The 22,956-nt window shown below is 37.3% G+C and overlaps 1 protein-coding gene across 4 annotated transcripts in view; it reads right to left on the reverse strand.

The window, feature by feature from the left end:
• Nucleotides 1-22,956, reverse strand: part of GAA1 (glycosylphosphatidylinositol anchor attachment 1) — a 99,328-nt gene that overhangs the window by 23,438 nt on the left and 52,934 nt on the right. For all 4 annotated transcript variants that reach the window (XM_067106916.1, XM_067106914.1, XM_067106915.1 and 1 more), the window contains exons 6-10: nt 20,047-20,198; nt 19,626-19,778; nt 15,831-15,949; nt 2,984-3,171; nt 513-631 (exon numbers count right to left, since the gene is read on the reverse strand). In XM_067106916.1, the coding sequence (XP_066963017.1) occupies nt 513-631; nt 2,984-3,171; nt 15,831-15,949; nt 19,626-19,778; nt 20,047-20,198 (731 nt within the window). The remainder of the gene's footprint in view (nt 1-512; nt 632-2,983; nt 3,172-15,830; nt 15,950-19,625; nt 19,779-20,046; nt 20,199-22,956) is intronic.

A 22,956-nucleotide genomic window follows, 5' to 3' on the forward strand; every position in this document is an offset into this window, starting at 1 on the left:
TTAGGTGAGAAATCTTTTTTTCAACAGCTTCAAAGTTAAAAAATCAGGACTGTTTGGAAGAATACAAAATCACGGTTAACAGCGGAAGTGAAATCACCAACTGATGTTATTCTGGATAAAAGGCCAGGTGTGGAGCCACAACCCCTAAAATACCAAATTAACGTACATTATTTAATGAGTTATAAAAGCAATAATGGTCTAAAACAAGGACAAGGGATCTCGTCTATGAAAGCTAGAAATATGGCACACAATAAGCTTTAACAGCTTAGTGCCTGTGTACAGACACTGAATAACAAGAAACTGGGTGTCAAATTCTGTTGTTATGAAATGGCAACTTTCACTGTTATTCATCTTAATACCTAACTAAATTAATTTGATTCACAAGCTATGAAATTCAGTTTTGTCACATACACTGATACAACATAACAGTATATTTGCTGTAAAGATGCTTCATATGTAGGACTAACCTCCTGCTCAATATCCAAAAAGTAAAAAATAAAAACAGAACTCACCTTCTTAGACTTTTCATTTTGTGCTTGGCGTTCTGCAGCACAACCAGTGGAGTACCACAAGGCTAAAGCTTTAACCAGAACTCCACCAGCAATCATAGCAAAGGGTGGCATATAAACTCCTACAATAAGTAAAAAAAAAAATTAGTTAATTTCAAATACTATATGACTGCATTAATATTAATAGACTTTTGAGAATAAAGTTTCAATAATCTCTGTTAAGTATGTACCACACACAAACAGATAAAGATACATTGGACAATGGAAAATGTATTTGGCAGATGCAAACCAGACTTTTAAATAGTACACTGAAAATTTCATTTAACAATACCACATCTATCCAGATAAATCAATGAGGAGGTTGTTGCTCATTATGCATAACTTTAGGCCACAAACCACATTGCACCATCAATGAAAAGAAGTCTAGCTTTATAATAATCTTTGTGTTCTGCAAAACCAAAATAGCCAAGAGAAGGAACTGTTTTATTATTATTATTATTATTATTATTATTATTATTATTATTATTATTATTATTATTATTATTATTATTAAGACATGCTTCAATCCTAGCTGGAAAAAGGAGACTTTTACAAGTCCAAGGAGCATCTAAGTGCAGACAAAGACGTACAGAAATAAACAATACATTTCAAAAGAGAAATAACAAGAAAAGGAAACTTATTAAGCTATAAGTCACATGTGCCTGATCAATTAAAATGCATTTGCACCCAGTTTGAACCTCTGAAGTTCCAAAAATTCATCTTGACTAGGAAGATCATCCCATAGTTTGCTCAAAGCTGAAAAACCATGTGGTACTGAATTTAAAAAATTAGCTTATCAAATAAAAATGGAATGAGAAATTTAATAGAGCAAATAAAAAATTTAATAGCGTGAATAAGAAATTTAATAGAACTCTTAAGTTTTTATCCACATATTTAAGATGTAAACCATTTGTTGAAAAACAAGCCAGCCAAGTTAAAGAATAAAACATTTTCTCCAAAGACAATTTTCCAAAAATACTGAAAAGCTTTCTCACAATACCAGTTTTTTCTACAACCAAATAACAGAGAGAATGGTTATGTTTCTCAAAAGTGAATTAGCTGTCAAAATAACATCTAGAATTTTAAATAAGTAACATGCAATTAAAGAAACACTGTCAATGAGATCTGGGTGGGGGAAGATCCAATGACCTAAACCAACAAACAATCATACTTTCAGTTTTGTTGGGGTCCAATTCATTCCCCATAATCTGCACTATGCACTAATATCAGTTAAAACTGTTAAGAAAATCTGTAACCACAGCTCTAAAATCAGAAGGGACTGATGTAAATATATAGCATTATCTGTATAAGCAACAATCTTGTTTTTCATGCCAAAATAACTGTGATCACTATACAGAAGTGCCCATCAACAACTACTCTTTGAAAGCTATCAGGTAAAAATAAAAAATAATACAGTAAACCCCCCGTATTCGCGTTCTCATGGTTTGCGGACTCACGCTTTCGCAGGTTTCTCTGTGGAACATATCTAGCCATCATTCGCGGAAAATTCGCCCATTCGCGGTATTTTTCACTGAGAAATATTCACTAATTACTGTATTTTCATATAATTTTCATGAATAAATGCACTTTTTGTGATAAAACTATTAAAATACTCAGGTATAAGCATTTTTACAGGGTTTTTCTTGGTTTAAGCTATCAAAATGGGCAGTTCTAAGTGTTTTTAGAGGGTTTTAAGCATTCATGAGTTGACCTATTCGCAGGGGGTGTGGGGCGATCCCCGCGAATATGGGGTTCACTGTATAATGAAATGCTCCCCAAACTCCCATCTGTCCAGTTGGAAAACTCTGGTCTCATGCTTATCTTGATCAAAAGCTGAACTGTGCTCAGTACTACTCATTTCATAACCAAAATCTAGCTATTTCTGCCCAGCAGTGGATATTGAAAGAAATGCATCACATACACACCCAGGTCCTTGCAAAAGCTAAATTGTAAACTAATAAACAGATGATTATTCTCACTTGATATCCAGATGTTTTGCTAATATGTACTAGCTCAAAATCTTTTGATGATACTGGAGTTTTGGAAATTTTTCAGTAATCAGCTGGCCATAAGCTACCACTCCAACATTTTACTGATGAAATAACAATACAAATTCAGCACTGCCTTTATCATGTTACAACTTGAGTTTTGTACATTTTTGTGGTGTGTTTCATAATTACCTATATTACAAAATTGCAATAACTGGTCTTTGCTTTCTTCCACACCACAATGCTTATTGTCCTATTTAGGGGATTGGTTGCAATCCAGAAGATAATGGTTCTGTAACTGCTTATTTTGGATATCTGGCACAAATTTTTAAATAACTCACCATTAACCATGCATCACCCTTTGACCAGAGTTAAATTTTCTTTTGGTTGCTAGGGGTATGCTGTTAGTTATTTGCCTTTCTTTCATATTTATAAAATAAAACATACCTATTGAAATATATCTATTTGTAGATGGTAACAAATAGAAAAAGAAAGACTGGTGGAAACGCTCCAAAAGGTTATTTAGGGACCGACAAACTCCTTCTAAAACACGTCCAAGTTGCTGAAGAGAGACCATCCTTCTTCCTCTCACCTGACCAGCTGGACCTTCTAGCGTAACTGCAGCAATTCCATACCTGTGACGAAACCAGAATAAACTTGAAATGATTCACTTTTATCGTTGAAAAAGAGAAAAAGCTTATAAGGCTGATTTTAAGGGATTTACTGTTCATATAGTCTGTTTTACATAATTTAAACCCTAATAACAAGCAAAGTAAAGAACATAAAAGATCAAACTGAATCTCCTCCATAACAGAACAGTTAAAAAACCAAAAAAGTGCCTCGTGGATAGCCAGTTATGCTTATCAAAACTGGAAACAGCTTGTGTACACTGGACTTTCATTTTGTAAGTTTAATACTGTATGCTTTTTAAACAAACATACTCACTGACAATGTCATTTTCCTCTAACTGTTACTACAATAGTTCCTACAATAAAAATTTTATACAGCTTGGCAAGCCTGTTAACAAATATTTCTATTAACAAACAAATATTCTCTGGTTTAGTTTAAGGGAAGTCTGCTGGAACCTGTCTCACAAATGAACCATCTTTACAAATTAAATTAAATTACCAGAATAAAATTGTGAATACTCCTGTGTAACAAGACAAACAAGACAGAATACATTTTGTACATGCACTTAATGACATCAGGCACAAGGTTCAATAACACGAGGTACAACACATAACGTAATACAGGGTGGTGAAAGTAATTAGGAAAAAAGAGATCATATTTTCTTCAAACAAAAAACAGTCAAAAAGGAAACAATAAGGAAAATTTGGCTAAGTGGGCCATCTGAGCTTCCTCACTTATGCACACAGCTACTTAGCATTTATTCCTAGCTTGACTCACCAACACACTGCTGAAGAACACCCATTCCTGTTACAGTATTAACATTCAAGGTACCTCAGGGCACCTGACAGCAGCTTAACGGAAACAAGAGGGTTCCATTATCACTTGGTGTTACTGGATCAAGCTTGCAGTTTACAATCCCATCATGTTGTCATTATAGAGTAATAAAAAATTTCCAGTACTGTTCAAAATATTTTCGTGTGGTAAAAACTGCATGATTGAAATTTTCAAAATTTTTATCCATCAGGTACTGATCCAAATTTAAGATTTGTCTTTTACTGACAGACTTGTGACTTCATATCGACCAACTGTTTCAAGGTGTACCTCTGCCAAAAATAGTGGGATGACTGTACAAAAATATTTGTACTTTTTCCTTCAAGTCTAGAGCCAACAGCTTGATATACTTAACCATTCCACAAGGCTTATCCACAAATGCCACTGAGAACTACACTCATGAGTAAAAATAAAATTATGAAGAGGAGGAAGGAGGCTGAGAAGGTTCATGCTCTTCTCAAGAGGCATTACCACTGCACTTGACTTGCAAACAACACATGGCCAATGGAATAAATATCAACAGATTCATGAAATAGATATTTGAGGTAAAATGCAACAAAATTTAGAATAGTTTTTACTACCACATTCTTCCCAAAGGATAAGGATGCTGAAATAACCTAAATATTATGACCCCTAGCTTTAACCTCTGAGGACTGAACCTCAGGAGTGTTCATCTATGCAGCCTACATTACCTTTCTCAACCAAAAAGGAAATGATATTTCACTGACTTCAATCTTTGACGTACTTGTCACTGAAAAACATAAAAAAAACTTGTTTCCTAAAAGATTTTGTTCTCCTCAGGTATGCTCTTACAGCCCTGACCAGACCATGGGCAAGATCTGTATCTCGCCCTGCTTCCACCAGCAAGGAAGAATAAAATGTGGAGCAACCTGGCACTGGGAGGAAGATGCCCGAGTTTCAGCAGTGAACCCAGGGACATTTCAGAGACCTATGCTCTTTCAGTCTCTAGAATGTGAGATATGGCTCAAGATAGCATGTTACCTCTAAGGAGTCACAGGTTGGTCTTGATAAATACCATAAATCCAAGGGTACATCTCAGCAAAGAAGCCCCAGGGTTGGGAAGTACTTCATATCAAAGCTCTCTGACACATGCATGACTATTCACTTTAAACAGTAAGACCCAAGGCTGATCTATGGCCTTTAATTGCTGACACAGACAACGTCCATGTCATCGAACAAAGCAAATATGCTAGTTGCTGAACAGATGATTTGCTAGGATTAACCTGTCTTTGTTGAAACCAGCCACAGAACATTCACTTGGCCTCATAAAGCTATGTGGTGTGAAGTATAGTTGAATTGGCAATGACCTTGGCTACCTTGCTTAAAAATCCTCCGCTACCAAGGCTTCACCTGGTGAGAAGTCTGACCTGAGGACCAGAAGGGTACCTTACTTCCAACAAATCAAACAAGCTACTTCTTTTGTCTCTGAAATGCCAACAAAACTTTTATGTTTCAGAAGACATGAAGATTACTTTCCTTCAAGTGACTTTTCAGGCTGCAAACTGACAAAAACCTTCCCCTGGGAAGATTCTGACAACAAGGCAAATCCTCCTTCTGCGCAGCACCATGGCTCAACCTTTGGCTGAACACTTTCCAAGTTCACTGATGAAAGGACAAAGTTCCAAAGGTTGCTGGCATAGACTTCTCTCTTGCATCATAGTGCCAACCTCCGGGAAAAGGTATCCCTGCTAAGATGTTACTATGTGTTTACACTCTTCTAAAAACAGGTTTCAGCTGGAGGGAGTGTCTGAAATAGATTGGTCTTGGACTCCTCTTTACTTTTTTGAAAAGTAAATCTGAGGCAGCAGTGGGGGAGAGAAAGGCACTCCAATAACTGGGCCACCCAAATCCACCATGCAGTGTTCTTAGAGGCCTCTGGAGCTCTGAAAGGCAATGCAGTGAAGCCTTCAGGGGCAGCCTTGATGTTAGCATCAGGAGGGCTCAGACCTTTATGAAATGGCAACAAGATGCCTTTATCCTCACTAAAGGGCCAAGCATCTTCTCAGTTCTTTCAAGCCCCTCTCTTCCATTATTACTTTTAAAACAGTTTAACCAGACTACTGAGCTGACTATCGGCTCTCATAGGGCTGGCCCAAAGGATCTGGATGAAATGACAGGTCTAAGCTAGAAGCCTAGCACTGGGACCAAATAGGTCATTCGGTGTGGTGATGAGTGAAGGAAAATGAAATTAAAAGCTGCACTCACAAAGGCATATGCTCTCATACTGGAATACACTCACACAATAAATGCATCTATACTCATTTTTTCATATATACTCACTAAAAAGGTATATTAAAATTCAAAATAAACTAAGTAAAATTTTAAAATTTAGTTTTTTTAAAATTCATTATATGCCTGAGGGTTTTCATATTTCCATTATTTACTCTTTATATTTTATCAATTAAATCGCGGCTCCTCATGAACATTAAAATGGGTATTACTGAAAATGTTGAAGATTCTAACAAAATTTCCTCCACTGATCTATTTCCAAAATTTGATAATCACTGCAGGTTATATTTTGGACATTCACACAATACATGCTTGACTACTATCAACACTTTGCAATCTGGGCATTTGGGAGGAGGGCCACATGGACTGTTCATTAATTGTCCATGTGTCAAACGAGTATGGCCTATTTGAAGGTGCATCAGAATTACTTGTGTGTGTGTGTGTCTCTGATATGATGAATTCCATTTTCCAACACTGGATTTTATCTGTTTTAATTTATTATTTTCAGGTTCTTCATTCCATATATTTTGCCATTTACTTACAATGGTTATTTTTATATATCTTATATAGTCACTAATAGAGATGTATACATTTGCTTTATCAGCCTCTTCATTTCCTTTAATCCTTACATGGGCAGGGATCCAACTTATTTCAATATTTTTTCCATTATTATACAATTTATAGAGTGAAAACTTGATTTGTTGTACAATATTTTTTTATTATAGCTTTGAATGGCTTTATAGCACTTCTGGAGTCACTATAAATCACAAAATTATTATATGAGGCTTCTTTATTTATTTTTATGGCTGATGCTATTGCACATAACTCAGCTGTAAATACTGAGGCATTATCTGGTAGAGAGAACAGATACGTTTTGTCTTGGGATATTGCAGCATATCCCACTCCGTATTGTGACTTAGATCCGTCGGTGTATATTGCGTAATGTGGACCTTTTCAGATTATATGTTCTACTGTATGTTGTCTAGGGTGTTCTGAAGAACAAAAACAACTTTTTGATATTTTAAGTGTGTACAAATTCTCATTTTATTCACTGTCCAAGGAGGAGGTAATTTTACTATTAAAGGTAATTGTATATTTATATTTAGCGACTCAAACAATCTTCTGGCTCTAATTGGGAAAGGAGGTGGATGACTGTTTATAAACACATCTCTCAATCCAAACGATGTTTTGGTTGGAGAATCATTTCTCAGAATTCTCAGAGCACTCTTCATTGTTACTAGCTCTCTATGGAGAGAGAGAGAGAGGTAGTTCACCACATTCAACTTGTAAAGACTTTGGTGATGATCTAAAAGTTCCTGAACATATTCTAAGGCCTTCATTGTAAACTGGGTCTGACATTTTCAGCATTGCATCTCATGCCGAGCCATATATTTTGCTTCCATAATCAATGACAGACAGCACTGTCGCTTTATGCAGTAGAGTAACGGTATGACTATCAACTCCCCAAGTAGTGTTCAATAGTTTTTTAATTAGGTTTAATGCTCTTTTGCATTTTCATTTCAAGTATGTTATGCAGGCTTTCCCATTCAAGTGAGTATCAAATATTAATCCCAAAAATTTTGCTGTTTGGCCAATTGGTATGGAATGACTTCTGATTTTTATATCAATTTCTTCACCTTTTTTCCACTTTTTGTTTTTATAAAACATTACTGCTTGAGTCTTTTATACAGAAAATTTAAAGCCTACAGATAAGGCCCATTCATCTATTTTTATAATAGTTTTATTTATGATTCGCTCTGCATGTTTTATGCGAGATGCTGAATAATGTACGGCAAAATTATCCATATACATTTTGCTTTTAATTCCAATTGGTAGATTATTACTGTTATCATTTATTGCTAAAGTAAACAGCGTGCCACTAAGGACGCTTCCTTGTGGAACACCATTTTCAAGTGGAAATATACTTAACAATACATCATCAATTCTCACTTGAAAAGTGCGATTTGTCAGAAAGTTTTGGATAAACCTAGGTAAATGTCCACAGATGCTGTTTTTATATAACTATTTTAATATTGCTTACTTCCAAGTAGTATCATATGTAGTATCATATGTAGTATCAAACGGGAGACAAGGTTTGGTCGACAACCCTCTCCAGCTGCCATGATTAGAGGGATGCCTGTCATATCATAGGAAAATGTGGCAGTCACAGGAGGCTGAGCCCTGGGCAGTCTGTGTCTCTTGGGACTTACAAGCTACCTTTCATGGACTGCAGTCTGCCCCCCTTTGGGGCACCAATTCGATTCCAGCCTACCCTCCAGGATCACCCAAGCTTTGGCCCTGTTGGCAGAGATGAGGGCAATGGTGGAAAAGAATGTATTGAAAGTCATAGACAACCTTCATCTGCAGACATACCTACATACTTCTACAAATGGGGGACACTCTCCCATCACTTATGTCAGTTGGTGATGCAGATGCATGAGTGGACTGTTCATCAAGCCACTAAGCTGTCAGCTGGGTGCAATCAGGGCAGGAGAAATCTTCTGGTAGATTGGCTCAGTTGCCAGGGAAGGATGCAGGAACAGAGTACAGTAGTTCTACATACTCAAGTGGAAGAAAGGCGTTTCAAGATTTTGGGAACACAGGTGACTGACCTGTTTGCCACACAGCTAAACTGGATGCTTTAGAGTTCTCACCCATTCCAGATGCCTGGGATGCCTTGGAAGATGCCTTTCAGCATCCAAGACAATCAAGACATATATGTTTTTCCACTGTTCAGTCTGATCTACTAAGTGATAAACTAGGAGTTGATTACTCATGCTTGTTGACATATGCCACTATATGTGAATGAGGCTTGTCCTTTGCCCACACAATTGTTGCTTCTTAAAAAAGACAAATCTCAGGAGAGGAGGAGTTCAGTAGAACTCCCGCCAAGAGGTTCCTGCCATCCAGCCACCAAGCAAGATCCCCTCTGATCACCTTACTCAAGGGCAGAAATTGGAGGGAGGACTGTTTGGTGCTGATCAGTGCTACTTCATTTGCCACTAAAGCCACAGCAGGTGGAAACGCCCACGCAGAAAGAGCTTCACCAACAACGAAATGTGGACAAGGACAACCTACCAAAGCCGAGCTGGTTGTTCCTGCCAGCACAGAAACTGCATTGTTACCTCAAGTTTGCTTATGCATGAGTCAGAAGGAAAAACTCTCAAAGCATACCCAGGTACTCTGTCTGCTGCTTTGGTTGCAAGAACTGACTTTAGAAGGCACCAGAACCAATCAATCACTCAGGTAATGCAGCAAGCTTACACCCTGCACATGGGCCCAAGCTGAAACCAAACAACACTTGAGTGAACACCTGTGAGGTTGTCGCCAATGTGAGACAAAGAGCTTTGAACCAGAAGACAGTCCGATTGCAGACAAAGCAGAGGTACCTCTGAGAGGTCTCATGGACAAGTATTTGAGAGTACAAGCCCTTCAGATATATTGAAAGCATGAAGTAACCCTCTCTGATGGACTTCAACACTAAACGTGCTGTTACCGTCTTGAAACAAATTTAGTAGCAAGAGGCTGATGACCAATTTCCAGCCCCAAGTTACTTCATCTTTCAGGAATAAATGACTGTAAAACTCCCATACTGATTGTCATTGACTTCTAAACCACTTTTCTCCTTCATCACCTCCACTTTCACCAACAGAGCTGGAGATTAATAAGAATCTGGAGAAACAGTACCAGCTCTCAATTAGTGGGGTGGATGCATTCCTTGAAGGGAATACAGTCACTACCCAGCTTACAAACAAGTTACGTTCCGGACAGCCGTTCGTATCTTGAATTGTTTGTAAGTTGGTTATTAATATGTAGTGCATAATTTTTGTTGATGTTAACATTCCCAAGACAACTTGAGAGTCACAGATTAAACTATTTTCACTGAATTTTGACATCATGCTGTATTATAAAGTTAATCTGGATGCTGAAAGGGTAAAACGAGTAAAATAAAATTAAGATTTATGCAACGTTCAAAATTTAGTATTTTATCTGTGCTTTGAAATTTATGAACTTGGAGAGACCTTCGCAGGGATAGCATCTGACAATAGAAGTTCACAAAGCAAACAATGCACACTGCCATCTATTGACAACAATACATACTAAATGTTTCCTATGGGGAGAAGAAATATAGAAAATGGGAATGGGGAGAAGAAATATAGAAAATGGGAATTCATCTATGGGGAGAAGAAACAGAAAATGGGAATTCATCAAAGAATGAGTTAAACCAGGAAGATAGAAATAAGTAGGAATAGTTTACAAGTACGAACAAGTATTCTCATGGTTGTAAGAAGAATCCATGGTAGTTAATCACGAGAATACTCAGAATAATCAGGGAAGGAGTTATTGGAAAAGGTTCTTCTTGTGCCTCGTGTTCTTCAGTTCCTTGAAAACATTCTTACTAGTTCTTGAAGCAGCCATACTAAGAAAATAAAGAGGAATTGATGGCTAACATCCTTCTACTTGCAGATATAGCAAAAGAAGAAACTGAAAATACGAAGGAATTTATAAAAGATTTATGGTATTACAGAGACAATAAACTTAAACAATACAAACAAAAGAGGAATAGAGCAAGCACGGGAGTCGTTACAAAGGCAAATCCCACCTACCACTACGTAAAGCAAAATTTGAACTTGTGGCACTGGTTGTTCGTATCTCTGAATGTTCATAACTTGAATGTTCGTAAGCAGGGTGGTGACTGCATGTGGCCATCCTGAAGAACAAAGACTACCCAGGGTTCTGTCCCTGTCTCACCACGCTGCCCAGTGGCATAACCAATATACCCTTTTTCTTGGCATTTGAGGAGAAGACTGCCAGCCCAAGCATCCTCCCCACCCCCCTGCTTCTTCTCCTTCCCCACCTTTTGTGGATGTGGCTGGTGAATAAGAGCAAAAGGGATAAGAATTCTCCCCAAACTTTCTTGAAGACTGGATTACTGGTTCGGGTTTAATAGGAACAGGCTTCCTCCCAGCCCAATACACTGGAGGCTTGACTGCACCCAAATGTTCAGAAGCAGGTGCCCTCAAACCCACAGAGGATCTGAAGGGAAGTGCATGGTGGATAAGAGTCCCATGATTCTGATCACTCCACCACTGCCTCCATATTATCCATTGGAGAGTAATGACAAGCCCACTACTGGACTGTTCCAAGGTCTGAGATTATTTTCTGCAGAAACTTATCCAGAGAAATGTGAAGAGACTGTGCGTTGTCCCCTCAAAACAAAGTTCGCCCATATGGTGGCACTCTATTACTACAGAAAAGTCAGTATCTTTCCTCCTGACACCAGCAACCAATGAAACTTTGCCTTTTCATCCTGGGATGAGACACCTGTTACTGCAAAGTCTGCCAACATATTCAGCCATAGATTGAGCCATAAAGCATCTGGGAAACAAACCATGACAAGACTTCATGACTCCAGTGGGAGATTATTTGTTAGTTCACAAACTGATGAGTCCCAACTGTAAGGGCATAGCCTCTGCATCTTCCGGGACATACAATCTCCTTTGGCAGGTCAAAGATGGGAAAGGCACTTGCCTTATTTGCTGGACAGCAAGGAACTGTCTGACCCAGATATCAAAATATTCACCTGGTCCACAACACCATGAGCAAGCTGGGATCATGGCAACCTAAATGACAGTTACTTACACTATTATAGTATTATTTTCTTTCACCCTTTTACATTGGCATCAAATTGTGGGTGATAAGTATCTAGTGCTCCTAAACATTCCTCGAGGTCAATCTCCCTAAACAAGAACCATAAGTTTCAGTGTACAGGGAGTCCCCGGTTATCGGAGGGGTTCCGTTCCCGACGGCGTGACGACAACCGAAAATCACCGCTAACCGAAAATCGGCGGTAATAGCACTGGTCCCTGGTTAGCGGCATCGATAACCGGTGATCAGCGCTGCTGATAAGAGGCGATCAGCGCCAATAACTGGTTATCGGTGCCAATAACCGGTTATCAGCGATGAAAATCTAGTTATCGTCGTCACTAGACAAGCGCCGTAAAACCAGATCGCTGGTAACCGAGGCTGCCAATAACCGGGGACTGCCTGTAGTGTGATTACAATGAAACTGCTGAGTAAATAAGGAAAACACTCAGTATGAAGGAGGGTACATTACATACAATCATGAAAATACTCAGAAAAACAAGTCTACAGTATAATACTGAGGTAAAATGATTTGTTGTGCTTTTTTTAAGACATTACACTACTGTACAGAATATATCACATTTTTGCATAACTAATAATCAATCTGGCATAAACAGAAAAAAAGATTACAAGATATTCTTGAAGGTGAGAGTAGTTGGAAAAACTTGAATAAGAAGCAAACAAAAAATATCACTGTATTCAAGCTGTTCAAATCTTTTTCATAAAGCTCACTGGCATAAAAACAATACAAAAATCAAGGGAACTTTATCATACATGCTCACTAAAACCATCACTCTTTGTGTCTGTCTAAAATGACCACTTTGCAATGAGTGTCATCAGCAACATTACATATAATACTATTATTTTGGTAATTAAAGAAATTACAATAATGCAGAAAAAAAAATCCTATAAATACTAACAAGAAGCTTTAAAATAAATCATATTGAGAGACAGCAGTACAGTAGCCCACTGTTATTAAAAAAAATTAATTTTTTTTTAAACTTCATTGTAAATCTAAATCTCAACTCTACAGTCCTTCCATTGCCCATTTACCTACATCTATAGCAGTGACAACCCACAGTCTGCATATCAGCCTAGACTAAGTTGAGCATTATTAAACCAAATGAATATACCTAATGAGACACTGATGTTAAATGAATCAGTTTAACTTTAAAAGTTTACTTAAAATAAAAAAAAAATTATAATACCAAATTCCTATGCATTAAGGGATCGGCGGTTTTCGACTTTTTAACGACAGGTTGTTGATATATAGGGGTTTGTTAAAGGATATTGTGTGGAACTTCTGGGGAAAAATTTTTGTTCAGTGACCTTAGGTTTTGTGACGCCAGAGCATTTTTCGGCCAAAAATGGCCATTTTCAAAATGCATCTCCTCCTTTGCTTTTTGGTTTTAAGGGATGAGATTTGAACCACGTATAAAACACATATGGACCTTTCGATACATAGCAGGGGATTTTGATTTTCAATTATTTTTCGAGATATGAATTTTTTTTTAATGAAATTTTCCCGGAAAAATTACAGAAAAAAAAATTGCCAAAATCAGAAACTCAAAATATTAAAAATCCCTGGCTTTGTTTTTAATCTACCATGTTTCCCCATGTTATATTTAAAATTTCATTTAGATTGGTCCAATACTAAGGGAGGAGATGCATTTTAAAAACGAAAAACTTATGTTTTGAGAAACGGGCCTTCAAAGTTTTAGTTACATAAAAAAGTAAAGGGACTTCAAAGACTGTGTTACAATTAATTCTATGGTTTTAATTTTTATTTTTGGGTATTAATTAATGCAAAATGATTATAAATAAGAATATTAATTGATTATTTATGTGCCTAAGACACATTCTTATAAATTTTAGGTTCCTGGTCCCCTGTCTGATCTTGCTGCAAGGTATTACTCTAGGTATCATAGTTGCCTCAATTAGTGTCTCAATCCATCCCTTGCCAAATGGATCCTGGGAATTACTTTACATTCACAATTAGGGATTCGTGATTCAAGTAATTCATCAAGTCTTGCTTCACTTATTATGATCATTTTATTTTCAGGATCGTCTATAATATCAGCCTCCGAAAATTTTCTTTTTCTAAAATATCTTTGCCCTTTGGTAGTGACCACAAATAAAGAAGCGTTTAGGGGTGGATGTGGTTGGTCTCTGGTCAGCAGAGATCAAATAAATTGATGGGCGACAGCTCTCTCTCTCTCCGTCGCTCCATTCCCCTCTATGGCACTAATTTCTTGAACTCTTTCTTCTACTTCTGGCTTGGACTTTTCCACTTGGCTTTTCCGCATTCTAGAAGCATGAAGTGAACTCTTGACCTTTTAGGCACGGTGAAAAAACAAAACACCGCAGAAAATACAGAGTTCAGTCAAGGCTAGCGAGCATGAAAAACGTGTCCTTCTAGCTTGGAAGTTTATAGGCAACTCTCGGCAGTCGGTCGTCATGGTATGACGTGTGCGTTGTCATGGCTAGGAATAACTAAAAAGGTGCCGAGTAGGATATTATTGACATTATACATTTCATTTCAAAGGAAGTTTTCGTAATATATATCTAAAAAACTATACCAGACTAAATCATTTGCGCTACTGGTGTTTTATGGGTATATAGTTATTGTTACATTTTAGGCCATAACTAGAGAAATACGGCAAATTTTAGCATAATATTTCGTGGACACATTCTTGAACCCTATACGAAGCCATAGAATTTTTTTCAGCAAATCGAATTTTTAAAGATTATTGGGTTTTAGGCGGCCGATCCCCTTAATAAGGAATTTTCTTTTACATCTGGGGTAAAAAAAACTTCTGTGGGAGAAATTACATAGCCGAATAATGCAGCCTATTCCAATGGTAATGTTAATTGAACTATAATTCTATTTTATAAAAAAAAGATAAAATCCACTCTATAAACAAAACTGGGATACCATGAAATGCTAATAAATTATTACATTTACCATTAATTTATATGGAAATGATGATTTTAAATTATGAGAAAATTTTCTTCAGATCTCGAACTTATACAAACTATAGTCTCTGCTGTATAGGGATAGATTCTGTCATATAGTGTACCATATTTTCTGGAGTCAAAAATGCTTCAAACTCAAAGAAGCACCCCAATTTTGGCTAGCAAGCTTTTGAACAGAAATAAACAAAAAAAGGGTGCACTATCACTAGATGATGGTTTTGTTCTGGTTGGAGCATTGTGCAAATTCTACTATCTCAATGCAGTAAAGTACTGTGGCATTGGCTGCTACAGAATTTTGATTATTGTAGTTATTTCAGTTATAACTCATTTTAAAAATACTATTGTTTATGTTTTTTCATTTTCACCGATTCCAATGTCTAACGCTCTTCTGAAGTTGACAAACCAGCAAATGGAAATGCTTGGACAAATTACCAAGTACCACATACAGTACATACTACCCAGCTGTGTTTCATAAAACATTTTAAATTATGAGAAAATTTTCTTCAGATCATGAACTTATATAAACTATAAAGTCACTATAGGGATACATTCTGTCATATACTGTACCATACTTCCTGGAGTAAAAAATCCTTCAAACTCAAAGAAGCACCCCAATTTTGGCTAGCAAAATTTTGAACAGAAATAAACATAAAAAAAGGTGCACTATCACTAGATGATGGCTTTGTTCTGGTTGAAGCATTGTGCAAATTCTACTATCTCAATGCAGTAAAGTACTGTGGTGTTGACTGCTACAGAATTTTGATTATTACAGTTATTTCAGTTAATTTATTTAAAAAAATACTTTTTATTTTTTTTCATTTTCACTGATTTCAATATCTACTACGCTTTTCTGAAGTTGACAAACCAGCAAATGGAAATGCTTGAACAAATTACCAAGTACCATATACAGTACATACTACCCAGCTGTGTTTCATAAAACATAGTACTTTGGTATTCATACCTGTGAAACAAGCCATGGTTGCCAGTAGGAACTCCAGAGGCCTGAGACATGATCATTGCAAAAAGAGTTTTAAACTGATGGTACCATCCATTGAATGTCTCAGGCTGAGGATGATCAACCTGGGAAAACAAATGTTAAATAAATAATTATTCTTTTTAAATATTAAACATAGAAATACCTCTTGAGTTGTCAATTACCTCTCACTTGTGGATATACTTATTACAACTGATGTAATGGTTTAAGTAACCACACCCTGACCTAACAGACAGAAGCTCAAGCCTCACCTGGAATTATTACAGTTTATTTATTCATATATTTCAGGTTTGGTTTCAAAGATCACAGTGGCAACCATATCTAAATGTGAGAGGATACTAAAACGTTAAGAAATCTTTGTTTGCTTAATTCTAAAGATAAAAATCATGTGAATATCACCACTGCATTAGAGTCATATCTTGCTTTTCTGCTTTTTCTGCACCTACACTATGCCCTTACCCACATTCATTTCAGTGTGAAACAGTACAATTCCTTTAACATCCAATATTGTGAAGTAGGAGTGAAACTAGCATTCTAATAAGCTCTGTTCTGTAAGAGGAGCTTGCTCAGTACAATACATATGCTGATAGTCTTAATGCTAATGTCATATGCTGATTACTGTAGATTAATGATTTAAGGAGAATGGAAGGGGGTAACAGTTACATAACTTTAGTGTTGTGGATGGGTGTGGGCCAAAGAACACGTACTGTACCATATTTGGAGTATTACAAAACCTCCTATAGAATTATACCAAAACACCTAAGAATAAAGGCTCAAGGGAGAGGTGTCCAGTGTGTCCATGTATAGTATTTTCTTCTCAATGGGAGCTTGCTATATGTGCATACAAATTTGTACAATATCTGCTTATGACGAGCCAGTGCAACCATTTTATTCTTACAGTTTGTTTTGGCACTGAAAACTCATCACTTTAAAACTGCCTTTCAAAACTGCCCTTTCCAGACATACTCTCAAAAAGAAAAAAGAATCCACCTCACCATATGCAAATCCTGGCTCCAAAGTCCCTCTATCACCAGAAAATGGTCATATCAAATATGTCTGGCAGTCTGAACAGACCTGTTGATTCTGCTTCCCAGAACCTGACCAGTTCTTGAATTCCCTTAATTGAATTTTGCCATTACAGCTTATATTATCTTTTATCTCCATATCTTGATGAAGGTTTAAACTTATTTATTGTAATTTGCATTCCCTGGGCTTTAATAGATGTAGTATGTGCCACCTACTTTGAACTTTCTGCTAACTGTCCTTCTGCTACTGCTGCTGCAGTTGCTGCTCATTGTAAGTATCATTTTTATTTTGAACAGCCATTCCATTCAAGGGAATTAGTCTTTTTTTATAGCAATTCCAGAATGGTACTTAAATTGAAAGTATCAAGAATACCTAAGTAACTCATTGATGTTTTCCTTAGATAAATGAGATGCTCTAAGAGAGATTCTCATTTATCATGTACAGTAGTGCCAGTAAGCGTCAAGTTTGTAGCCAAGATGTCCTTGCAAAACATGTAAGGGATGGTTCCAGCCCTATGGGCAACTACTGAATGATACTGATATATGTGGCCTCAGAACTCAGGTATGGGCTCATTATCCTTTGCTTTAGATATGTCTATAACTACTTCTGTTTCAGCTTCATGTACCTCCCAGATGTAGCTACCCCTTCCAACAGAATGGATCTCTACATCAATCCTGCTCATCATACTAGCTCACCTTCTTTGGGATATCCATCATTTGCTTCTCCATCCACCAGCCAAAAGAAAGGCTAACACACCAGTCTGCCTTGGAGGGCACTCTTAGACAATAGATATGAACAATCAAACTTAACAGTCCTGACTGCATAAAAACTATCTCAAGCAGCTGTAACTACTCTAAAATGTGATCCATAACCATATATACTTTTGTATTATAATTAATTGGAGGTTAATCAAAATCATGTTTCATATCCCATATATTCTGTACGAAGTCAAAACTGACCTAAAAGCTACAGATAATTGTTCACTGAACATGCACTGTCTTGTAAGCACATCACAGCTTGGATGAACTGGGAACATCCCAAGTGTTTGTCAGATCACGTGTACATGGCTCCCTATGATACTGTGAACCCTCCGCAGCACAAGCACAATTCAGGACTCACACATGAAATGTACTGTGGGTTCCGTACAACAAAGAACTGTAGTGTGTGAAAAACCTGTCTGCACATGCATGAGACCATGCACACACCAAGAGAGAGAGTAGCAGTGCTTCAGGAAGAGCCCAGGTAGGAGGGCCACATGCAGTCATTCTGTCCAAGAAGTCTCCTGATTCTGGGTACCGAGCACCCACTGCATGCAAACAATCCAGAGTACTGGCTTGAGATGTATGTGCACAGTTGAGGGACCATCCACAAGAGGTAGTGGAGAAGCTTGGGTATATAGGCTATTCCGACTCATTCAGAATAAGTAGAGCATTTCAAATAGTAAATGTTATCGTACAGTCTAAACGATTTGGAATGTACTAGCCTAATCATAGCCTACGTCTTATACTACGACACCCAAGTTACTTCACTTAGCCTATATGCTATTCCAAAATTGCACTTAAAACACTGCATTTGGTTGTTTAAATTAATCTACAACATAAAACAATATAAACTTACTGTTGGAGCATTCAATGTTCCTAGCTTGAATTAGAATCAGAATGACATGAGCTCAATGTCTACTTCGTAACCCTCATCCAAAGCACACGAAACAGCCAAAACAACGTTTTTCATTACTAAATACAAACACAACAAAACATAATATCCTTCTTCTACATAATACACATTTCCACTTTATGTAAATTCAGAAAGAATACATAAAACTATACCACAACTTGCGGAAAAGTACAATCTCTCTTGCCGAAGTTTCAACATAGGCTGCTGGTAGTCTCACTGTACACACATATTGAATAAAAGAGTTGCTACACATCTTCTGTATGCACACTCACTGTATAAAGGTTAAAAAACCTCAGATAACCCATACATGGAACAGTTTTTCAAGCCATGGTCATTTGTTCCATAAGTTAAGTATATCTTAGTTTAACCACACCACTGAGCTGATTAACAGCTCTCCTAGGGCTGGCCCAAAGGATTAGACATATTTTTACATGGCTAAGAAATAATTGGTTACCTAGCAACGGGACCTACAGCTTATTGTGGAATCCGAACCACATTACAGTGAGAAATGAATTTCTATCACCAGAAATAAATTCCTCTAATTCTTCATTAGCTGGCCGGAGACTCGAACTCGGGCCTAGTGAGTGCTAGCCAACAACTCTACCAACTCGCCCAACGAGGAACTATTTGTTCCATAAAGCTCCCTATGTTCAGTCATAACCAAACTATTAGAGGCCACAGGAGAGCAAGCAAGGAGATATAGTTCACTGCAAATCACAGCTCTGAGAGCATCTAGATGAAAGGGAAGGTATTTTTGTATTTTTAATCATTTAGAGCATGCCATAAAAAAACTAAATTTATTATACCTACAATGCAAAATATAAGTACTCTTTTCATACACTTTAGCCTCTCTAAAATAATCAACATTGTAATTTCAAAATGAGCAAGTAAGGTTCACATAAGTGCACCTGTTCTATTAAAATAAAACAGAGCGGTCCATGTAAAAGGAACTTGTAATGAACAAAACACTGGTAAAATTAGTCAGTCTAAGCAACTTCTGAAATGACAAAAATGACAACACCCTAGCCAATAATCCCTTTTCTTGGAAAAGAAAACACTCACCCTGTTTTTGAAAGTGTGAAGAACTGTCTCTCTCTGACACAGCCGGTGAATAAGGTTGACAAGGTCAAGGTTTGGTAACTGTCCATTTAGACCTTCAACTTTAACATCTATATGGCTCACCTGGGACCCATATATTTCTAGATTTATTGCTGCCTATAAAAATATGAAAAAAATTAGAATTCAGGCACTACTGTCCAATGTACATTTATTGACTCATATATAGAATTCCAACGTATTTGACAAAAGCTTTAAAACAAAATACTACATGCTGCATTAGCTGCATTTGCAATCTGAAATGTTCAATTCAATAAAGGTATTTTACTGTAACACTCAAGGATCCTTTGTCAGAATAAAAAATCTTACCTTCTCAGTGTGTACTGTACCATTATATATTTCAAAAACACTACTGTATTATACTCACTTGTATTGCACCAGCTCGTCCATCAAGATCACCATAATCCAAAATACCAGCTCCACTTTCAGTGCGGTGGTATGCTTGAAGCCATGCCTGAGCTCCAAGATGCTCATGTTCCGTAACTAAAAAGATCAAATCTTTTGCCCAGTACACTTGTTCTGTGAATGAACAATAGCTATATTAGCTGCCAGCAATGTCAAGGCACTTCTGATCATTGCACCATTGAGACGTACACATCTATCAATAAGTATATGCCTTATATTCCTAATGCCACCATTAGATAAATGGTCTGGCTGAAATTTAGAGCCAATTGGGATTGCATTATTGAAGCTTGTCAGGAAATTAATATTTCAGATGCTATATCAGATCCAGATCCTAAGAAGAAGTTAAATGAAATGCTGATGGCTATTTTTATAATATATATGCCTAGAAAGGTTGTTAAATTCAGGGCAAATGACCTATCATTTGATGAGATATGTAGACGAGCTCACCATGACAAACAGACCAAATTCATCACATGGAGATGATATCATTCAAATGAAAATTACACCATTTTTGTTGAGCCTTGCCGTGCTGTTAATAGAACTTACCATACAGCTGAGAGAAATTAGAATAATTCTTTAAAGAGGAAACTTGCAGGAATTACTCAGTCTCATCTGTGGTGTACCAAATTGGCATCCTCTATCTTTGGGTCAGGCTCGTCTTCCATTAGACCACTTCTAACAGGTGATGGTAGATTGGTTACTGGCCTTAAGGATAGGGCTGAACTGCCTCATCAAGCTTTTGAAGCTAAGCAATCAGCTGAGGATGTTCCTCTCCCTGATACTTGTCATCCAGAACCTATTCTTACAAAATTTGCATTTTGCTCTAGGGATGTTAAGAAAATTCCTAATAATCTTGATAGCTGGGGTGGAGAAGATCCTGATGGTTTCTTCCCTTTGTTTTTTTAAAAAAGTTTCTAGTGTGTTGTCTCCCAAGATTAGTAGATTCTATAGATTTTTATGTTGACATAGTATCTTTGTGGATGAGTGCAAGCTTAGTAATATAATGCCTGTTCCAAAGAATGACATATCTATAGACTGCAGTAACTACAGCCAATCTCTATTCTCCTTGTGCTCTCCAAAGTTGCAGAAAAACTTACTTTTAAGCCATTACATAAGTATGTAGAATCTAAAGGATTGTTTGCTGATAGTAAATATGCATATAGGTAGCTGAGGGTCAATATGCATATAGGAAGCAGTTGGGCACCGGCAACTTTTAGACTTGACATGCCATTAGCAAAGGCCCTTGGTAAGGGTTTTGAATACAGAGTAATTCAAACAGATTTTAGTGCTGCTTTTGATACACTAAATCACAAGGCACTTATTAATAAACTTCACAATCTTGGAGTAGGTGGATATGTTTTAGGATTACTTCAAGATTTCCTTACAGATAGGCAGCAGTAAGTTGCTGTTGATGGGATCTTTAGTGAACCAAGACCTATTATATCTGGAGTTCCACAGGGTAACGCTTTTGGTCCACTGTTATTTTTTGGGTATACAAGTGATATGGTTGTTGGCCTGGAAAACAAGATTGTTCAGTATGCCAACACTTGTGGGTGTAGTAATGTGTCCACTTATAAGGAATGAAGCTACCCTCAGCCTATATCGGGACATGGACCAGATCAGAGAATGGTGCAGTCGATGGAGTATAAGGCTGGACTCCAGTAAATCGAAAACACTATTGATTAGCAGATCTCCTACAGATTTTCCACCCCATCCTCCCCTTCAGGTTGATGGGACTCTGCTGAATGAGTCTGAAGCTTTAACTATTCTGGGCGTAACTTTTAACTCACATCTTACTTTTGAGAATCACCTAATGAAAGTTTCAGCAAATCCTGCATGAAAGTTAGGTTTTCTTTGTGAGACCTCATATATTTATAACACTGATAAAATCAATGCAACCTGTTGTAGGTCAATTGTCCCTCCTTTATTAGAATACTATTCTCCTGCATGGATGGCTGCTTCTGCCAGAGATTTATCTCTTTTAGATAGAATGGTTCATGGTGATAGGTTTCTGTTTCCTAATATTAGCAGTTATGACTTTGGCCATCAACATGTTATTTTCATAATAAAATAAATTTTTGAACATACTTACCTGGTAGTTATATATATAGCTTAAGTCCCTGACGTGACGGCAGAATTTCAAAAACTCGCGGCAATCGCCGATCGGGTAGTCAGGTGGTCCACCTGTGCGCCCTCTACCCAGGTAACTGGAACCATTCTACATATTCCTCAGATCTTCCATGCCCCTAGTCTCTAGAGGGGAGGAGGGAGGGAATTTAATTATATATAACTACCAGGTAAGTATGTTCAAAAATTTATTTTATTATGAAAATAACATTTTCAAACATCTAACTGACCTGGTAGTTATATATATAGCTGATTGACACCTTTGGTGGAGGGTCAGAGACAGCCAACATCGTTGGAATTGAAATACTAAAACTTTGCAAAACCAACTAAAGGTTCCTACCTGTTAAGGAAGCCGACTTCATTGTTTTCCTGCCTCATTATGTCTGCATTCCTTAAGAGATCCAGCGATCCACCCAGGGGGCTGAAAAATCTCTAGGGGCTGTCAACCGGTGTATAACCTCTATGTGACTAGACCTCCTTTTAATACCATTATTCCGGGCGCTACCAAGGAACAAATGACCACCTGACTAAGAGTACTGAAAGTAAATGATATTATTTAAAAAACTGTCTGCTAATGATTGCGAAGACTGCGTCCAGACTTCGCAAAACAACCAAAAAAACAACATCTTAGATCCAAGGCAGAAAAAGGGTATTGGGTTATGGGATTGTAGGGGTAGCTATTTTTCTCACTACTGAATTTGCAGCTACAAAAGGACCCAGCGTGTAACAGTCTTCATAAACAGTC

This window comes from Macrobrachium rosenbergii, chromosome 7 (genome assembly GCF_040412425.1).
Source record: "Macrobrachium rosenbergii isolate ZJJX-2024 chromosome 7, ASM4041242v1, whole genome shotgun sequence".
Lineage (NCBI taxonomy): Eukaryota > Metazoa > Arthropoda > Malacostraca > Decapoda > Palaemonidae > Macrobrachium > Macrobrachium rosenbergii.